The sequence below is a fragment of the Myotis nattereri genome (genome assembly GCF_964212035.1).
Source record: "Myotis nattereri genome assembly, chromosome: 10".
NCBI classification, from domain to species: domain Eukaryota; kingdom Metazoa; phylum Chordata; class Mammalia; order Chiroptera; family Vespertilionidae; genus Myotis; species Myotis nattereri.
In genome coordinates this window covers 27,082,850-27,101,384 of record NC_138085.1, presented here as the reverse complement: position 1 = coordinate 27,101,384, position 18,535 = coordinate 27,082,850, and the positions used below count along the sequence as shown (strand labels likewise).

The following is an 18,535-nucleotide window of genomic DNA, read 5'->3' as shown; positions in this document are numbered from 1 at the left end:
AATGTATTCCTCTGCCCCTCCCTGCCAAGTCCCTCAGGACTGCACTCACGCCTCGACTGAAGGTCACTGAGCCCTGTCCGCACGCCTTTCTCCCACACCAGGTGCTCTCTCCGCCCCAGGGAGAATGCCAGGGTGGAGGAGAAGAGGTCTCACTGGAAGGAACCGGAACACTCGCTGCTGGTCCCCACACGGAGGTCTCAGTGGGGGCAGGGCCCTCTGCAGGCGTGGTGGAGGGCACTAGGGGTCAGCCTGGAGCAGCCAGCCAGACAGATGAGTGTGCTGGGGCTGCAGTGTCCATTTACTCCAGGGAGAGGTCAGGGCGACTGGACCGCCAGGCAAGCCTGTTGGAGTGTGGCCTGTGCTCTCAGTAGCAGAAGGCAAAGCCCAGGCCCTGGGTCCCCCCAGCCCCCGTCTTTCTCTGGCTGGAGGTGCTTTCTGCAGTAGTGAATGCTCCTGCTATGTGCCTAAGCCACGTGCACTCTATTCTACAGTCCTCGAAGCCCTCCCGGCCCACCTCTGCCTCTTCCACTGGCAAACCTATGTTTGTCAATTCACGGAGTTCCAGGGTCCTAGGGAGCTGGGCTTTCTCCAAATCCCTATTTTTTATTTTTCTTCAAATATATGTCCCTTTTATAGAAGGCAAAAAGTAGAGCGAGGAAAGCTAATGATACTTACTTTGATTTAATTTATTTGAAAACATTTGACCTTTCTAATTATAAAGGTAGCACAGTGTGTTGTGAAGAATTTAAATATAGGGTATCCCCCTCCCCCCAAATGTATACACAATAGACTAATGGACTGCAGCTAGCCTGATGCAGCCCTGGACCTGCTACACACGGATGGAAACTTTGGACCCTGGCTTTGCTTCTAGCTTTACTGAAACCCCACCTACACTTCTTCTATGACTGGACTCAGGGAAATGAGACTTTGGAAACCCACGGATACAATTCCACGCAAATAAAATCACTCATTCTGGGCGACTCTCAGAAAATTCTCTCTCTCAAGGTTATCATGAGGACTCTACTCCCAGCCCCCAGTGGGGAAAACGACACCCCGCTTCGTCCAATAACAGTGGCAGGAGGATTGGAGCAGTGGTGGCCAGAGGTTGGCCAGCAGCTCTGCAGTTAGAGCCCCCAGCCCCTCACCCTGAGCCATGTCCTCAGGGGAAGAGCTTCAGCCTGTTCCCCTGCCAGGGTCACAGTTGCTCGTGGAGGGAGAGGATGGATGTACAGGACCCCAGCGCACGTGCAGGTCCCGGCCGATGTGGGAGCGAGTGCCTGGATCACCAGGGAGGTGTGTGTTAGACAAAGCACAGAGAACGGCGACACTGGAGCAGGGTAACTGCCGGCCAAACCTGAGAGGGAAAAAATATGCTTCCAGCCTCCGGCCGGAGAATCCGGGCTCCGAGGAGCCTGTCTAGGGCTGGCCTCCACACCCTCTCCTGGCAGGAGTTCCCTAAGTTCCCCGAAGACTCGGATCTCAGCCCAAGGAAGATGCAGGAAGCAGCAGCTGCTGAAGGCACCGGGCCCAGAGTAGCAGGTGCCATGGCTGCGCTAAGCGGACTCCTGGCCCTGGAGCCTGGGAAGATGGAGAATGCCCTTGGGTGTCAGGTGCCCTCAGCTTGCTTTCCAGTCCCGTGAACGGAGTGGTGGGATGAGGGCAGGACGGAGGTGCCCGCCTATGGGGCCTCCTCCCTGCTCTTTCTCAGACAGCAAGGTGGGCAGAGGCAGGAGCATAACTCTCCGAAGTTCAGCCCTAACATCAGTGGGGGAGACCGTGGAGAGGGATGTTGAGGGGGCGCTGCAGGGGTGCGGGGTGTCTTTGAACTCCCGGGGGTTCTCTGCTTCACCAGTGGAGCATATTAGCACAGAGCAGGATGGCAGATGTGGGGGGGGGGGGCGTACTACCCAGTGCCCCAAGCTTGCTGCCTGCCAGGCTGTGCTGTCCAGCAGCCCTGCAGTGCAGTAGAGAGGCCCCTTCTGGGGTGGATCAGTGTTTACAGAAAGGCTTGTGGCCTCTGGAATCCCATTTATGTCTACACCCCAGCCCCAGGAGAGACCCTGCCTGGATTGGTGCCTGCCATTTGCGTCTTGTCCCTAGGCCACTCCCCTGTCCCCGTTTGAGGAGGACTCCCCCAACCCGTCTGGCTGAAGCCAAACCCAGAACAAACTTTATGCAAAAGCCAAGCATTCTCCACAGATAAAGAGCAGCGACAATAACGTATGAGAGAAAACTTTCTAAAAACTTTTAACCTGAGATCACGTGACCCGAGGTACCCAAGTGATACCTGGAGAGATTAAGCTCAGCCACCTGGAGCTCCTTAGCTGGCCTGACAGGGGCCTCGAGGTAAAGGAGTGTGGGCTGCCTGTGCCTGAGGGGGCACAGCTGCCGGTGGTGGCAGGGCTGCCAGTGAGGACAGGGACAAAGCACGGTCCCCCGGGGAGCCCAGCAGGCCCAGGGCTGCCAGATAAAAGGAAACAGGATGCCCCAGTACACTTGCATTTCAGGTCAGTTATGACTGGGTGGGATGATATACTCAGTCAAATAAATCTTAGTATCACTTTGCAAAAATAGCCCTCGGGGTTCACCATTGGCCCTCACAGGCTAGGGCAAGAGCGGGTCTGGGGGGCACACAGGAACTATAGCACATCCCTTAAGCCAGTGGTGTGCAAACTGCAGCTTGCGAGCCACATGCGGCTCTTTGGCCCCTTGAGTGTGGCTCTTCCTAAGCCTTAGGAGTACCCTAATTAAGTTAATAACAATGTACCTACCTATATAGTTTAAAAAATTTGGCTCGCAAAAGAAATTTCAATCGTACTGTTGATATTTGGCTCTGTTGACTAATGAGTTTGCCGACCAGTGGCTTAAGCCATCCCACCGCTCTCTGAGTCCTCACCTGGAACGTGTGAAGTGCTGGGACCTCTGAGCACAACCCACTTGGCACATTGGCTTTAAAAAAAAAGAAAAAGAGCAGAGTCCCACCTGGGCCTCTCACCAGGCCGCCTGCACCCACTTCAGCAGTGGGAGCCCCAAGGGCCTCCAAGGGCCTTAGGCAGCCCCTCATCATCCCCTTCAGCCTGAACCCCACTTTTTGGCGTGGGCATCTGACATTTTCTTGATAGAAGTGCTTTGCAAAGAAAGCTCCCCAAGCAGGCTGCAGCCTCCAGTCCTTTCTGCAACCAGAAAAGAGAGTTCCAGAACCTGACTGACACCCCACCGTCCCCTCCAAGCTCTCAAACCCGCAGAACACCAGCATCTCCAGGGGAGGTTTTTAAAGCTCTGGTCCTGGGCTTCATGCACAGCTGGAGTTCACTGGCCAGCGGTGCAGCTGGGCATCAGGCTTTTAGGAAATCTCTTCCAGTGATTCTATCATGCCGCCAGGACCAGCTCCCCTGCTCTAGGGGATGAATCAGATTGCCTTGGCTTGGGCATGCCTGAGGGTCCGGCCTGAGAATCCCCATGCAGAACCAGGTTTGAACGCACGCGGCTTAGGAGTGTGGTGAGTATAAGAACTCGGATCAGACGGGCAAGGTGTACTAGTAGCCCCAGGTCAGCCCCACGGAGGCCAGAGGCAAGTCACCTGTCCATCTGAGACTCAGTCTCCTCATTACAAGGTCAGACAGGTGACACCGCCGTATGTTTCAGAGGTGAGAGCAGAAGTGTGCACACAGAACACTGTACGACGCTTGTTGTGCACAGACATGCAAAAAAATGGCAGTTACTATGTTAGAACGTGAAACACCCGATCTGTCTTATTTCAAAGGTGCCACTAGTCATGCGTGGACTATCAATGCTGAACATATGGAACCGATTATGCCTTAGGCTATTCAGTCTTCAGTGAAACAGGAATGTGTGTTTACTTAGCGAGGGCTTCCTTCTCCTTCCTCGCTGGCAGCACACCAAGTGTCAGAGAAAGGCACTGACGGAACACTTTCTGGCCCGGGTCCTGCAGCAGCTTCCCCGCGGGAGTCTGCGGCTGGTTCTCCCCGAGGGCCAGGCACGGCCTTCCCAAGTCCCAGGAGCGACTCTCAGACTCCAAGTTTATTTCCTCCAGAAGCCACACCCAACACATATGCCCTGGCTCACAAACACCTGAATTCCTAGTCATAAAAAGTCATTCTTTTAAAGAAATAGTATTTCCTTTTAAAATGTGACCATCTTGGGAAGACCAAAACACCTTAGCAAGAACAGTCTGTCTTTCCTAAGGGACAGAAGGCAAAGAATTACCTCTAAAAACAGATGAATTTTTTCCTGTCCCTCCCATGAAAACACCAGACATTGTATATAAAACAAACATTCTTTTTAAAACCCTCAAAACTGGAGAGGAGGAAGATTGACAAAGGACCTCGGAAGCCAAGAGCACCATAAAGATGAATTCCCTGGGTTTTCCCCTTGGGAAATGCTAATAGGCAGAGACCAAAAACAAACAAACAAACGCAAGCAAGTCTGTTCGCTCGAAGGGCAAGGAAAGGGGTAGCTCAACAAGACAGAAGACTTTTAGATAATAAACGGCTCTCCTCTATGGCTCCATCCCGCCGAGGCCAGCAAAGGTCAAGGGAAAGCCTGGACTTGACCCTCACCAGGCTGTGAAGAGGTGACAGCAGTTCCCCTGGGTGGTATCAGAGAGGGCCACGTGGAGAGCTGGGCTGTCATCCCCACTGGCTGGTGTTAGTCAAGACCCAGTGGGGAGCTTGAACTTCCACACCCACCTGGCATTAATGAGGCATCCGCCTTGTCCCCCCTGGGGTGGTTATCAGAGCCAGGGCTTTCCCCACTGCCCAGTGAGGGCATTCCTTCCCCTCTGACGTCAGGGGAAGTCAGGTAGGGAACAGTCAGAAAGTAAGGAGGCTCTCCTACACCTCCCAGCGAGGGAGGTAGCAGGGGTGGCCTTGCAAGCAGCCAGAACTCGCACCCCACCTGTGACCAGCAGTGACCAGGATGCTCCCACACTCAGAGTTGGTCAATGGAGGCTGAGTTGAGACTTATGCTGCCTCCACCAGACAGTAAGAGGCAGCATAACCTCCTTCCCTACCAGAGCAGGTCAGAGGAAACCAGATAAAATAAAAGACTTAACTAAGAGTCGAGGTCTTATACTACCCAAAATGTCTAGGTTTCAATAAAAAATTTTGTCTCAGTGAAGTATCAACACCAAGATGACAGAGAATTATCTGAAAAAGCTTTTTTGTTGTTGTTGTTAATCTTCACCCGAGGATATATTTCCCATTGATTTTTACAGAGAGTGGAAGGGAGAGAGGGAGGGGGGAGGAGCGAGAAAGAGAGAGAAAAACCATCAACCGGGGCTGGGGATCAAACCCGTAACCCAGGTACTTGACTGGAAATTGAACCCGCAACTCTTTGTTGGGCAGGCCAACACTCTAACCACTGACCTATACCAGCCAGGGCTGAAAAAGTTTTTAAAGGAATCATAAAAATACTCCAACAAGCAATTATTAACGTGAAATAGAGGAAAAATAAAAAGTCTCAGCAAAGAAATAGAAGAATAAAAAGAACCAAATGGAAATTTTTTAATAGAAAAATACAATAGTCAAAATAAAAATAAAAAACCTTCAATGAGTGGGCTCAAAGCAGAATGGAGGGACAGAGGAAAGATCAGTGAACTGAAAGATAAATCATCAGAAAAGTATCCAATCTAAACAACAGAAAGAAAAGAGGCTGAAAAATAATGAAGAGTCTCTGGGAGCAGTAAGACTATTATTAAAGATCTAACATTTGTATCATCTGAGTCCCTGAAGGAGAAGAGGGAGGGCAAGGCTAAAAAAGTACTTGAAGAAATGTTGGCTGAAAACTTGCCAAATCTGCCAAAAGATACACATCTACAGAATCAAACATCTGAGTGAACCCAAAATAAGCTCCAAAAATATCCATGCCAAGATACATCATAGCCAAACTTTTAACTACTAAAGACAAAAAAAAAAAAAAAGGCATTTTGAAAGCACACAGAGAGATGGAAAACTATGAGAATTTGTTATCAGAAGACTTACGCTAAAGGAATGTCTCTAGGAAAGGAAATAATGAAAGAAAGAAACCTGAGTCATTAGAAGGAAGGAAAAATCATAAAAAGCAAAAATATTGGTCAAGCCCTGGCCAGTGTAGCTCAGTTGGCTGGGAATCAAACCCACAAATTTTTGTGCACCGGGCCTCTAGTACTAGTATAAGCAGGTTGCAGGTTGGATCCCCAGTCAGGGCCCTCATCAATGGGCCCTGACTGGGGATTATACCTTTGGGTATTATAAGACTTTGGCTCTTATTTAAGTCTTTTATTTTATCTGGTTTCCTCTGACTCGCTCTGGTAGAGAAGGGGATTATGCTTCCTCAACCAATCAATGAGTCTCATATCGATTTCTCTTCCTCTCTCTTTCTTCCTCTCTCGCCCTCTTCTCCCCTCCCTCTCCCTCTCTTCATCTTCCTTCCTTGCTCTCTCAGTCATCAAAGTAAAGCATATCCTCAGGTTAGGATTTAAAAAATAATCATAAAAAAATAAAATAAAAGGAGGTAGGGATTCTGTATTTCATTTAAACTGCTAAAACATCAACACCTAATATTACATGTAAATGATCAAAATATGCTTATTAAAAGACAGAGATTGGCAGACTAGAGTAAAAAACATGACCCAATTGTCTGCTATTTATAAGCAATTCACTCCACATATAATTATACTAGAGGCCTGGTGCACAAATTTGTGCATGAGTGGGGTCAGGATGGCCAGGCCCAATCAGCCCAATCGGCTGGCTTGGGGGAGGGTCCTCGGGCTGTTGGAGGGCCGGCCCTGCCCCCTGGTCAAACTCCCAGTTGAACTCCCAGTCAAGGGGACAATTTGCATATTAGCCTTTTCTTATATATGATGATAGGCAAGTTGAACACAAAAGCATAGAAAAAGATATCATGTAACCATTCATCAAAAGAAAGCAGGATGGCTATATTAATATCAGATAAAGTAGTTTTCAAAGTAAAGAAAATTACCAGAGATAGAAAGGCACATTACATAATGATAAAACAGTCAATCTACCAATAAGAAATAGCAGTTAAATGAATACAGCCAGCCCTCTGTATCTGTGGGTATAGTATCCATGGATCCAAGCAACTGCGAACTAAAAATATTCAGGGAGATAAAAAAGGTCCCTTGCTGCTGACACGTACTATGTAGTTAGACCTATGATGGCTGCATCTCTACTGAACATGTACAGACTGTTTTTTTCTCATTATTCCCTAAATAATACAGTATAAGAAGTATTTGCATAGCATTTGCATTGTGTTAGGTATTGTAAGTAATATAGAGATGATTTAAAGTATATGGGATACCCTGGCTGGTGTTGCTCAATGTTTGGAGGATTGGCTGCCCACCAAAGAGTCTTGGTTCAAGTCTAGGTCAAGAGCATGTACCTGGGTTGTGGGTTCACTTCCCACCCGCTGTCAGGGTGCGTGCAACCTACCGATGTGTCTCTCTCTCCCTCCCTCCCCACCTCCCTTCCATTCTCTCTAAAAAGAAGTGGAAAAAATATCCTCAGGTAAAAATTAAAAAATAAAAATAAATAAAGTATAAGGGATGATGTGTGGAGATTATATGTAGATGCTACATCACTTAATATAAAGGACTTGAGCATCCATGCATTTCAGCATACTAAGGGAGGGGCAGTCCTAAAACCAATCCCCCAATGGAAAGTACGGGATGACTATATGTACCAGAGTAAAGCGATGCAAAATATGTGACGCTGAAACTGATAGGATTGAACGAAAAAACAAAACAACAACAAAACAATTATAGTTGGAGACACCCAACATCTCTCTCTCAACAACCGATCAAAGAACTGGGCGGAAAATACACAAGGACACAGAACTTGAAAATAATGCTCGTCAACAACCTCAGCTCATATCACACTCCATGGTGAACACCTCAACGCTCTTCCTCGATGGCCAGGAGCAAGGCAAGGTGTCCACTCTCACACTCTTATTCAACCTAGTACTGGAAGTCCTGGCCAGAGCAATCAGTCAAGAGAAATAAAAGGCATCCACACTGGGAATCAAAGTGTCACTTTTTGCAGATGACATAATTCTTTATATAGAAAACCCTAAAAACACCACCTCCAAAAAACTATTAGAAACTTTAAATACAGTAAAGTTGTCGTTTATAAAATGAATTTTTAAAAAATTCACTCCATTCCTATCTACCAGTGATGGCGAACCTTTTGAGCTTGGCGTGTCAGCATTTTGAAAAACCCTAACTTAACTCTGGTGCCGTGTCACATATAGAAATTTTTTGATATTTGCAACCATGGTAAAACAAAGATTTATATTTTTGATATTTATTTTATATATTTAAATGCCATTTAACAAAGAAAAATCAACCAAAAAAATGAGTTCGCGTGTCACCTCTGACACACGTGTCATAGGTTCGCCATCACTGCTATATACTAACAATGAAATTTCAGAAAATGAAATAAAATTCCCTTTGCAATTACAAGAAGAATAAAATATCTAGGAATAAACTTAAAAGATGTGAAGGACCTATACACTGAAAACTACAAAGCATTATTAAAAGAGATTGAAAAAGACACAATATGCTCTGCCGGCGCGGCTCAGTGGTTGAGCTTCGACCTATGAACCAGGAGGTCACGGTTCGATTCCCGGTCAGGGCACATGCCTGGGTTGTGGGCTCGATCCCCATTTTGCATCTCTTTACTCTGGTACATTGGGCAGGAGTCAGCCTAAAAATGAGTCTCTCTCATCACTGATGTTTCTATCTCTCTCTCCCTCTCCCTGCCTCTCTGAAAGCAATAAAAAATATTTACAAAAAGACACAATAAATTGGAAAAATATTCTGTGTTCATGGATTAAAAGAATCCATATAATTAAAACCGCCATATTACCCAAGCACTATACAGATTTAATGCAATCCCCATCAAAATCCAAACGACATTTTTAAAATCCTCACCTGATTGATTTTAGAAGAGAAGAAGGGAGAGGGAGAAAGGGAGGGAAAGAGAGAGAGACATTGATGTTGTACTGGGCTGCATATCTGGCACTTCGGCCAGACGGGGCGCGCTGTGCTGTCTGTTCCTAAAACACATAGACAGGAAGGTACTGACATCAGGCCAGGCCTGGAGATATGGTCTCATGGCCCCTTCTCAATATGCTGTACTCTCTGTTCCTAAAACTCATAGATAAGAAGGTAATGATGCTATACTGTGTCGGGAACTAATTGTGTAAACAAGGCTTTGTAACTTTGTGGTTTTTGCAAATAAAAACGCTGTAACTCTTGCAGTCAGCGCTGCAGTTCAGCTTTTGCTTCAGCCGGGTGCTGTGACTGTAGTCAGCTGGCCAGCTTAATAAAGGCTCTTAAATTTAAATTCTGAGTCGGTGGTCTATCTCGCTGAGTCAAACCATAACAATGTGTGAATGAAAAACATCGATCAACTGCCTCCAGTACACTCCCTGACCTGGGATCGAACCTGAGACCTAGGTGTGTATCCTGACTGGGAATTAATTGCGCAACCTTTTTTGGTGCGTGGGACGACACTCCAACCAACTGAGCCACCCAGCCAGAGCCCAAATGACATTTTTTAAAGAAACTGAACAAAAAAAATCATCAGATTTGTATGAAACGATGCAACACCCTGAATAGCCAAAGCAAACCTGAGAAAAAATAACAAACCCGGAGGTATCACACTCCCTAACTTCAAACTACAAAGCAATGATAATCAAACAGCATACTGGCTGAAAAACAGACACAGGCCAATAAAACAGAATTGAGAGGCCAGATGTAAATCCACGTGTTTATGGGCAAATAATGTTTTACAAAGGAGCCAAACACATATAATGGAGAAATGAAAGCCTCTTCAATAAATGGTACTAGGAAAACTGGAGAGCCACATGCAAAAAAAAAACAAAACTAGACTACAGTTTGTCCCCATATACAATAATTAACTCAAAATGGATCAAAGACCTAAATATAAGAAGTGAAACAATAAATTATATAGAAGAATACATAGATACTAAACATATGGACCTTGGTCTTAGACAAGATTTTATGAACCTTGGTCTTAGACAAGATTTTATGACCTCAAAGGCAAGGGAAGATAAAGCAAGCAAAAATAAATGAATGGGACTATATCAAACTAAAAAGCTTCTGCACAGCAAAGGAATCTGCCAACAAAACAAAATGGCAACCAACTGAATGGGAGAAGATATTTGAAGATATTCAGCTCTGAGAAGGGGTTAATATCAAAAAGGTATTTTAAAAAAACTCACACAGCCCTAACTGGTTTGGCTCAGTGGATAGAGCTGTCAGCCTGTGGACTCAAGGGTCCCAGGTTCGATTCCGGTCAAGGGCATGTACCTTGGTTGCGGGCACATCCCCAGTGGGGAGTGTGCAGGAGGCAGCTGATCGGTGTTTCTCTCTCATCGATGTTTCTAACTCTCTATCCCTCTCCCTTCCTCTCTGTAAAAAATCAGTAAAATATATTAAAAAAAACAAACAAACTCACACAACTCAGCACCAAACAATCCAATTTAAAAAACGGGCAGAGGACCTGAACAGACACTTCTCCCAAGAAGACGTATTCTGAATATTTTATAAAAAGGCTTGAATATACAGGAAAAGAGTAGGTGAGAAAGACGAAACGTAAAGGGAAAGAGAGAAAGTGAGGCTTTTATGTTTACTGGTTGGCCCCCAGGGGACAATGGTGGGATCCCTCCCTGAGTAGCTCGCGTGAGAGACCTCAACCTTCCTGCCACCTGTTGGTCCAAAAATCCTGAGGGCGCTTGGCTTGAGGAACCGTCCTGCCTTGCAGATGTCACCCGGGTCTAGGACTTGCCACCGTCCTTAGATAAATGTAACTACCTTATTCCTACCCTCAGTGCCAGGCTCTGACGGGGAAGGGGTAGAGGCTCCCCACCCCTCAAGAATCAGATGCAACTGGATCTGTGGAGGGTGACGAGATGTGCACCCCAAACCCTGAGTCCACAGGTCCGGGGTGGACTTCCTAGCTGACTTTCTCTTTGTCCTCCCAGCTAACGTCAAAACTGGGATGAGAATGTACATTTCTGTACTCCCAAAGTGGTTCTTTTTCTTAAACGAATGATTCCGATTTAATGCTAATCCTAATAAGCTTCCTTTTCATTTGCTCTAAACCTTTTTATTGATTGTTTTTATTAGAGATCAGCCTGCACTCCTCCTGGTGAATGGGCTGACACTTAACCACTGAGCCACACTGGCTGGTTTTTTCTTTTTTAAAATGGAATTTAGAGAGAGAAAGGGAGAGGAATACTGATTGGTATATGCTCCCACCGGGGATAGAACCCACAACCTAGGTATGTAGCCTGACCAGAAATCAAACCCACCACGTTTGACACTCCAACCAGCTGAGCCACTAGCCAGGGCTGCTCCAAGACTTTTAAAGAACATTGTTTTCATCCACAAATCTGCAAATCACATGACAGAACTATAAAAGGGCTCACAGGCTCCTTCCCCTTCCTGTATGGGGGCAGCCAGCCAGGGGCAAGTGGAAACCCGCCTACAGATGCAGCCGTACTGGGTGCCATGAATATGGATCAGCTGGCCGTGTGTGCAGTCAGCGGTCAGCCCCGGACAGAAAACAACATTCAGGGAGACTGCGTCCCTGTTCTAATATTCTCCTCCAAGACAGCCTGTTCTGACTTGTAAAAAGGATCATTTTCCAAAACCATAATGAGGCCAGTCTACTAGCAGCTTTAACAAGCCTGAAGGCTTAAAACAGCAAAACAATCCCTTCTCCCCCAAAACAAGGCTTCCCCTGTGTCTCACCAGAGGCCAGGCCGCAGCTAAGGCAAAGTCTAAGGTGTCCACCATTCCCGAATGTGGAGGTACCTGAACACCCCTCCCCCCAAAAAACAGGTCTGTCCCATTTGCCTGATTGTCAGTGCCAACCTGAGACCTCAGGCCTGAGGACGGGGCCTCCCGGGGGAGCCAGCAGAGACACCACCTGTGACCTGACCTTGCTGGGGCCTGAGGTGGCTCAGCAGACGCTAGGCAAGCACCTGTGAAGGGACCGACTAAGAAATCCCCAGAAGACACCACTAATGACTGAGGACAAGGGGAAGCACAAGAGCCTAAGAAACCCCACGCACTGGGATATGGACTGGACTTTTTCCAGAAGTCTCTCAAACATTCTTAGTTTTTGGTGTAACCATTTTCTTATATGACCTTGTCCCAAAATAAAGTCAACATCTGTTTCTCCCTTTCCCTCCTTCGTCTCCCCTACCCTTTTCCTTCCCCACCCCCGCCACCCCAAGGCTCACGGAAAATCCATTTTACCGTTAAGTAAAGAAAGAAGCATGGATGGTGGATTAAATGGGCAAAGGGATGAAATAAAATGCTTTAGAATTGAGTGTAGGTTTCTCAGTGAAACGTTGAGGACATGATCGCCCTACCCTCTCTTTATCTGTTTAAAGCCTGGGACCTGCGGCCGGGGCCCACGGGGTCCTGCTGTGAAAAGAGGCCCAGAGAGTGGGAATGACACAGCTACCACGGAGGGCTGCCCAGCTGTCTGGACTCACAGAAGCGGGAAGACCTGGGCCTTGGCTGCCGTCAAGACTCTTCCACACGTGCCGTTCAACAGCCGCCGTTCCAGAGCCACGGTTCAGAAGAAGCCAACTCAGGCCTCCGCCGAGGGAGGAAGTGGGGGTGGCGGGTCCCCTCAGTACTCTGGCACAAGATCCTGTGGGATTCCCAACCATTGCCTGCTGGACACAGGGGGCCTGAACAAGGAAAGGATAAAGGAAGCAGGTTCCCTTCCTGCCAGGGGTCAGCAGATGCCCAGAGTGCGAGAGGCAGGGCCAGGTGAAGCCTGCTCACACCTGCCACCCACAGGAAGTATCCGGTCAGGAGGGCGCGTTGGCACACAACACACCAGGCACACACACACCAGGCATACACACACCAGGCACACACACACCAGGCACACACACACCAGGCACACACACACCAGGCAGGTGCCCAGAGGCTGATCTAAGAAACAAAGTCACATTTTCCATCCATTGCAGCCAGAAGACTTCACTTGAAAAACCTGGTTTGCGCTGGTTAAAAAAAAAAAAAAGAATCATCTGGATGTTTACACTCAAAAACCACACCCACGTTGGCAGAGTTGTGTGGGAGAGTAGAGCAGGCATTGGCCTTCGTTTTTAACCTTGCAGAGAAGCACATGACGGGAAGCTATTCCTGGACCGAGTTAAGTCTGAATCCAGCCGGTGAAGGTAAGGGGGCGGCAGGGCAGGAGCGGGCAGGGCAGGCCAAGGGTGGGTCCTGCATGGGAACCACCGGGAAGCCAAATCCTCAAGAGCACAGCCGGACTCAGGAGTCAGGACCCACGCCCCACAGCCCCGCCCCGCAGGGAACAGGGGGCGTTGCCCTCATCTGCCCTCACAGTTCAAGGTGCAATTTAGGATACATTTCAATGAGAAAACAGCCCCGCCCGCCCTGCAACACTGGCTGTCCAGGAAAAACAATTACCCCAAAATTTGAGCTCAGAATAATGGGAGAAGCCTTTGGGAATAACAGTTAATATTTTTGGAGGACTTACTCCATGCCATTAGATCACTTCACCCTCCTCACAATTCCATGAAAAATTGCGAGTCCCCCTGACCAGAGAGAAAGCGGAGGCTGGCCAGGCAGGACTGAGCAGGCTCGCTGGCTACTCAGATCCTGGGCCAAGACCCTGGTAAGCACTTCATTCCAGGCCAAAGGCTTTTGTCCGTTTTTATAACCATTAACCTCCTGCTGAGATGCACAGTAAGCACAGCCTTGTGCTCTGGGTTAAGACTGAACCTGTGCCGATGGGCCAAAGGTAAGGCACTCAGGGCCACCACCTGAGCACTGGGCAACCTGCTCCTGGGGAGGTGCTGTTAAATCTGTGTTTTCCACATTAAAACAGCAGCTTTTGACTTTTTTCCCAGTTGGAATAGTTGTGAAAATATAAAATAGGCTAACATTGCCATATTGGTGATAACAGAACCCAAAAATCTATCTTCTCTAGATGTCCTAACATTTCTAGTAATGAAACTGCTTTGATATCACAGTGAAATTGAAGGTGATTTTTCCATCAACCAAGACCCTCCACACCAAAAAGGGCACAGCAGCTGCAACAATTGTGCTTCTGGGAAGTCAGCAGGGAGAGAGACAGGGAGGCCTGGCCCTGGACATTATCCAGACAGTCACCCACTGAGCACCTGCGATGGGCTAGGCATCTGCCATCCACCATCAGGTGGTGAGAAGCGTCATTAGGAAATTAAAAGTGAGTGAGAGAGAGAGAGAAAGAGAGAGAGAGAGAGAGAGAGAGAGAGAGAGAGAGAGAGAGAGATGACTGGCTGGGGAGGGAGTGAGGGAAGGCCTCTTCAGCACAAGCTCTGAGCTGAAACCTAAACCAGAAGGAGCCAGCAAGCAGAGATCAGGGGAAAGATTCGCCCAGAGGGCAGGCACATCCATTGCAGAAGCCCTAGGAAGGAGACACTGTGACCGAAGCATCCTGAACAGGAGGGAGTAACTGGAAAAGAGTCCACAGGAGTGAGATCCTTGCAAACCCAGGGAAGGAGTGAAAAGCCCCCTGAGGATTCTCAACAAGGGCCAACAGTCAGACTCATCTTCAGATCTCATTCTGGCTATTATATGGGAAGTGGCTGCTACTCTTTGCAGGTGGGGAGGGACCTGTTTAACAAGACCCTGGCTCAGCTTGTCCAGCGGGCAGCAGGGTCCCTATTCACAGGCATGAAAAGAGTCAACCTCTTCAGAACCAACTCCGAATACTAACTCACTGACCCTGCTCCTAGGATTATCTGGAAATTATTTCTAAAATTACGATCGAAGCCCAGCTGGTGTGGTTCAGTGGTTGAGCGTTGACCTATGAACCAGGAGGTCATGGTTCCATTCCCGGTCAGGGCATATGCCTGGGTTTCGGGATCGATCCCCAGTGTGAGGCGTGCAGGAGGCAGCCAATCAATGATTCTTTCTCATCACTGAAGTTTCTATCGCTCTCTCCTTCTCCCTCAACCTTCCCCTCTGAAATCAGTAAAAATATTATAAATAAAATAAAATAAAAATATGATGGAAAAACATAGTTATTGTTAATATAAAAAATAAGTGTGTTCCATTCAGCACTTTAAGAAAGTGGATCAGGCCCTGACCGGTGTGGCTCAGTTGGTTGTAGTGTCGTCTTGTCCACCAAAACGTGGCAGGTTCGATTCCCATTCAGGGCATATATCCAGGTTTCATGTTCAACCCCCTGGTCAGGGCATGTGAGGGAGGCAACCAATTGATGTTTCTGTTTCTCTGGCTCTCTCAAAATCCATTTTTAAAAAGTGGATCAGAATAATTTTCTATAAATTATTTATTTGTGACATATGCACTACTTACTTCTAAAAAACGAAGCTATTGTTTTATGAAGGCCAAGAGCAATGGGACAAATTAAAATTCTCCCTGGGAAAATGTTGACTATAGATTGGATGTTACAGCATCAGTTTGGAAGGTTAACACCACAATTTAAGAGGTTTTAAAGCCCAATTTGTTCTGAAGGTTGAGTTTAGCTGCATACACAGCCTCGTCAGGGGCCAGGTCCTGGCTGTGCCCTCACTGTGACCCACTTTTATTTCTCCTTTATCCTCTCCCAGTACCAAACCACTCGTTTGGGTGGTTTTGCTGCTCACTAGCACCCCCACTAGAGACTCGCAGGCAGGAAGGACTGAAATGCCCCTGGGTCAGCAGTTTCACTTCTCCTTCACAGTGGCTTGGAGGGATGGTATTTGTATGTTTGGAGGTGGGAGGATTCCTGGATTAAAGTGATGGGAAGGTGTTAATTATCCATTCTTCTACAGTGTAGCACCTACATACACAGTCCACCGGTCTCCTCCTGTCTCACTACACAAACCACTTAGATCCACAATGCGCAATATGAAAATCTTAAAGCTAGACTGAGACTCAAGTTTCCATTTTTAATCTCTTCGCACAGCACTCTTACTTCTGCTCGAATTCTGCCAGCGAGAATACCACCCTTTAAGCCAGCGGTTCTCAACCTGTGGGTCGCGACCCCTTTGGGGGTCGAACGACCCTTTCACACGGGTCGCCTAAGACCATCAGAAAACACATATAATTACATATTGTTTTTGTGATTAATCACTATGCTTTAATTATGTTCAATTTGTAACAATGAAAATACATCCTGTATATCAGATATTTACATTACGATTCATAACAGTAGCAAAATTACAGTTATGAAGGAGCAACGAAAATAATTTTATGGTTGGGGGTCACCACAACATGAGGAATTGTTTAAAGGGTCGAGGCATTAGGAAGGTTGAGAACCACTGCTTTAAGCTTTTCGTAAGGTAAGCTGCAACACTATCAGACATCTCCCAGGCAAATTCAAGAAAAGAAGCAAAGGGTAGAAAAAGAAAAATTGGAGACATTTTTTCATTCTTCCTACTGGGAAGATTTTTTTTTAAGATTCACTTAAAAATATATTTATTGATTTCATAGAGGAAGGGGGAGAGAGAAACATCAATGATGAAAGAGAATCTTTGATTGGCTGCCTCCAGCAAGTCCCCCCCCCCCCTCCACTGGGGATCCAGCCTGCCACCAGGCCCGTGCCCTGACCAGGAATGACCTCTTGGTTCATAGGTGACGCCCAACCCACGCCAGACGGGCACCACTGGATGGATTTTAGCAGTCCTTGCATGTTTATCTGACTAAAGCTGACTGTCAACTACAAACGTTTTTTATTACAGCTTTTTTAAAATTTAGAAAAAGAAAAACACAATTTTTAAGTATCTTACACCAAAACTATTTTTCCCATACTTTTCACCACATTCATTACCTTCAAGACTATTTATGGCCAGCCCTCACTAGCAGAAAAATATAACAGATTGGCGGATTATGAAAAATGGGTCTGGCAGAAATGCCCAGGAATTTTTGAGGGTTTGGGGGTGGAGAACAGGCATGTTTTAGTTCTTTGATGTTTGTTTCAAATTGCCCCAAATTATAAAGTGCTTCCATGCAATTTAATGTGCAAAAGGAGGCACTGCTTAAGAATTTTTCATTTGACCAACTGAGCTTTCACACACACACACACACACACACACACACACACACACAACCTCAAAAGGAAAAGTTTTCAGTAAATTGCTTAACTGTAACTTGGTATTCTTAAAAAAACAACAACACACCTTTTACTCTGCTAGGTGAAAACTACTCAGCAGTATTCACGGTAAAACAAACAAACAAACAAACAACAAACCCCAGGCTGGATGGAAATAGTTTAGCCAAGGAGAAATGCCTGGGTGTGTTTATTTAGCATACCTTTCTCCCCCCCCCCCCCCTCCTTTTTCTTTGTCTTTTTGGTGAGGCCTGGTTAAGTTTCTCCCTGCTTCCAGGAGTGGATCAGCAACCAGACTTCTCACCTGCTTACCCTCTCACCCGTGAACCAGCTATGGGTGCAGAACCGGCCCCGCAGACCGGCCTGTGCCCCTCCAGCCAGCGTCCGCCCTGGAACACCCGTGCGCACACCTGGCAGAGCTGGGATAAACCTACACGCTGTCCAAGCACTGGAGCCCCCTCCCCCAATAACAGGGGTAGGGAATGCTCCCCTTTCTCCTGGCCCCGCACCGCCGGGGTGTCCTGCAGAGGGGTGCTGGTACTGCCCATGAGGTCCCAGTGGGAGCAGCCTGAGCGCCTACCATCCCAGGTCCCACTTTAGTCCACGCGCCCAAACAGCGACCCCAACTCTGCAGCCTGCGCGTCAGTGGGCGCGAGTCCCTCGGGATGTGGGCGTGCGGTCCCCAGAGCTCCTGCCAGCGCGGGTCCAGCGCGGTCCTCTGGGCGGAAAACTTGGGAACTCACAGCACAGAGCGTGACCTCCTCCCGGAGGAAAGGGGGCCCTCGGTGGCCCCCGCCGGTTCCATCGAACGCGCCTACACGGCCCATCCAGGCGCCCCGACTCTGGGCTACTGCGAGACCTGCACTCTGCTCCGCGCGCCAGCCCGTAGTGGGGAGGTTGGGGGAGTGAGTGTTTGCAAACCTGCCCAGCAGGGGGGACGCACCCCGTCCCGCCCTGACCTCCCGCCGCCCCGCGCCCCCTCCGGAACTCCCAACATCGACCTCCTCCCGGGACCCTCGCGTTCCCCGGCTCCATCTGCCCCCGCCCCCGGCCCCCGGGCTACGCGCCCCCTCTCCCAGAACCCCGTCCCGTGCACTCACCCCTTCTGGGAAGCCCAGGGACGAAGAGCCAAGACAGCGGCAGCGGCAGCAGCAGCAGCAGCCGGGCTCGCCCCATCCCCGGGCCGCGGGTCTGGAAATTCTTTTCAACCCGCGGGCGGCGCAGCCAGCGGAGCAACACGGTCCGGCGCCCGGCAGCGGGCGCCCGGAATGGAGCTGGGAGGCGCAGGACGCTGGAAGGGGAGGTCCCAGAGCCCAGAGGAAGGGAGGGAGAGGGGCGGGAATGGAGGCACCTCGCAGGGAGGAGCGGCCAAGGCGGGACGGAGAGAGGGACCAGTTTCC

At 48.2% G+C, this 18,535-nt stretch overlaps 1 protein-coding gene across 1 annotated transcript in view; it reads right to left on the bottom strand.

The window, feature by feature from the left end:
- The window catches only part of MERTK (MER proto-oncogene, tyrosine kinase), a gene marked incomplete at its 5' end in the record, with an annotated part of 114,602 nt that overhangs the window by 89,577 nt on the left and 6,490 nt on the right, over positions 1–18,535 (bottom strand). The window contains one exon of the mRNA XM_081101525.1: positions 18,236–18,426. Within this exon, the coding sequence (XP_080957651.1) occupies positions 18,236–18,426 (191 nt within the window). The remainder of the gene's footprint in view (positions 1–18,235; positions 18,427–18,535) is intronic.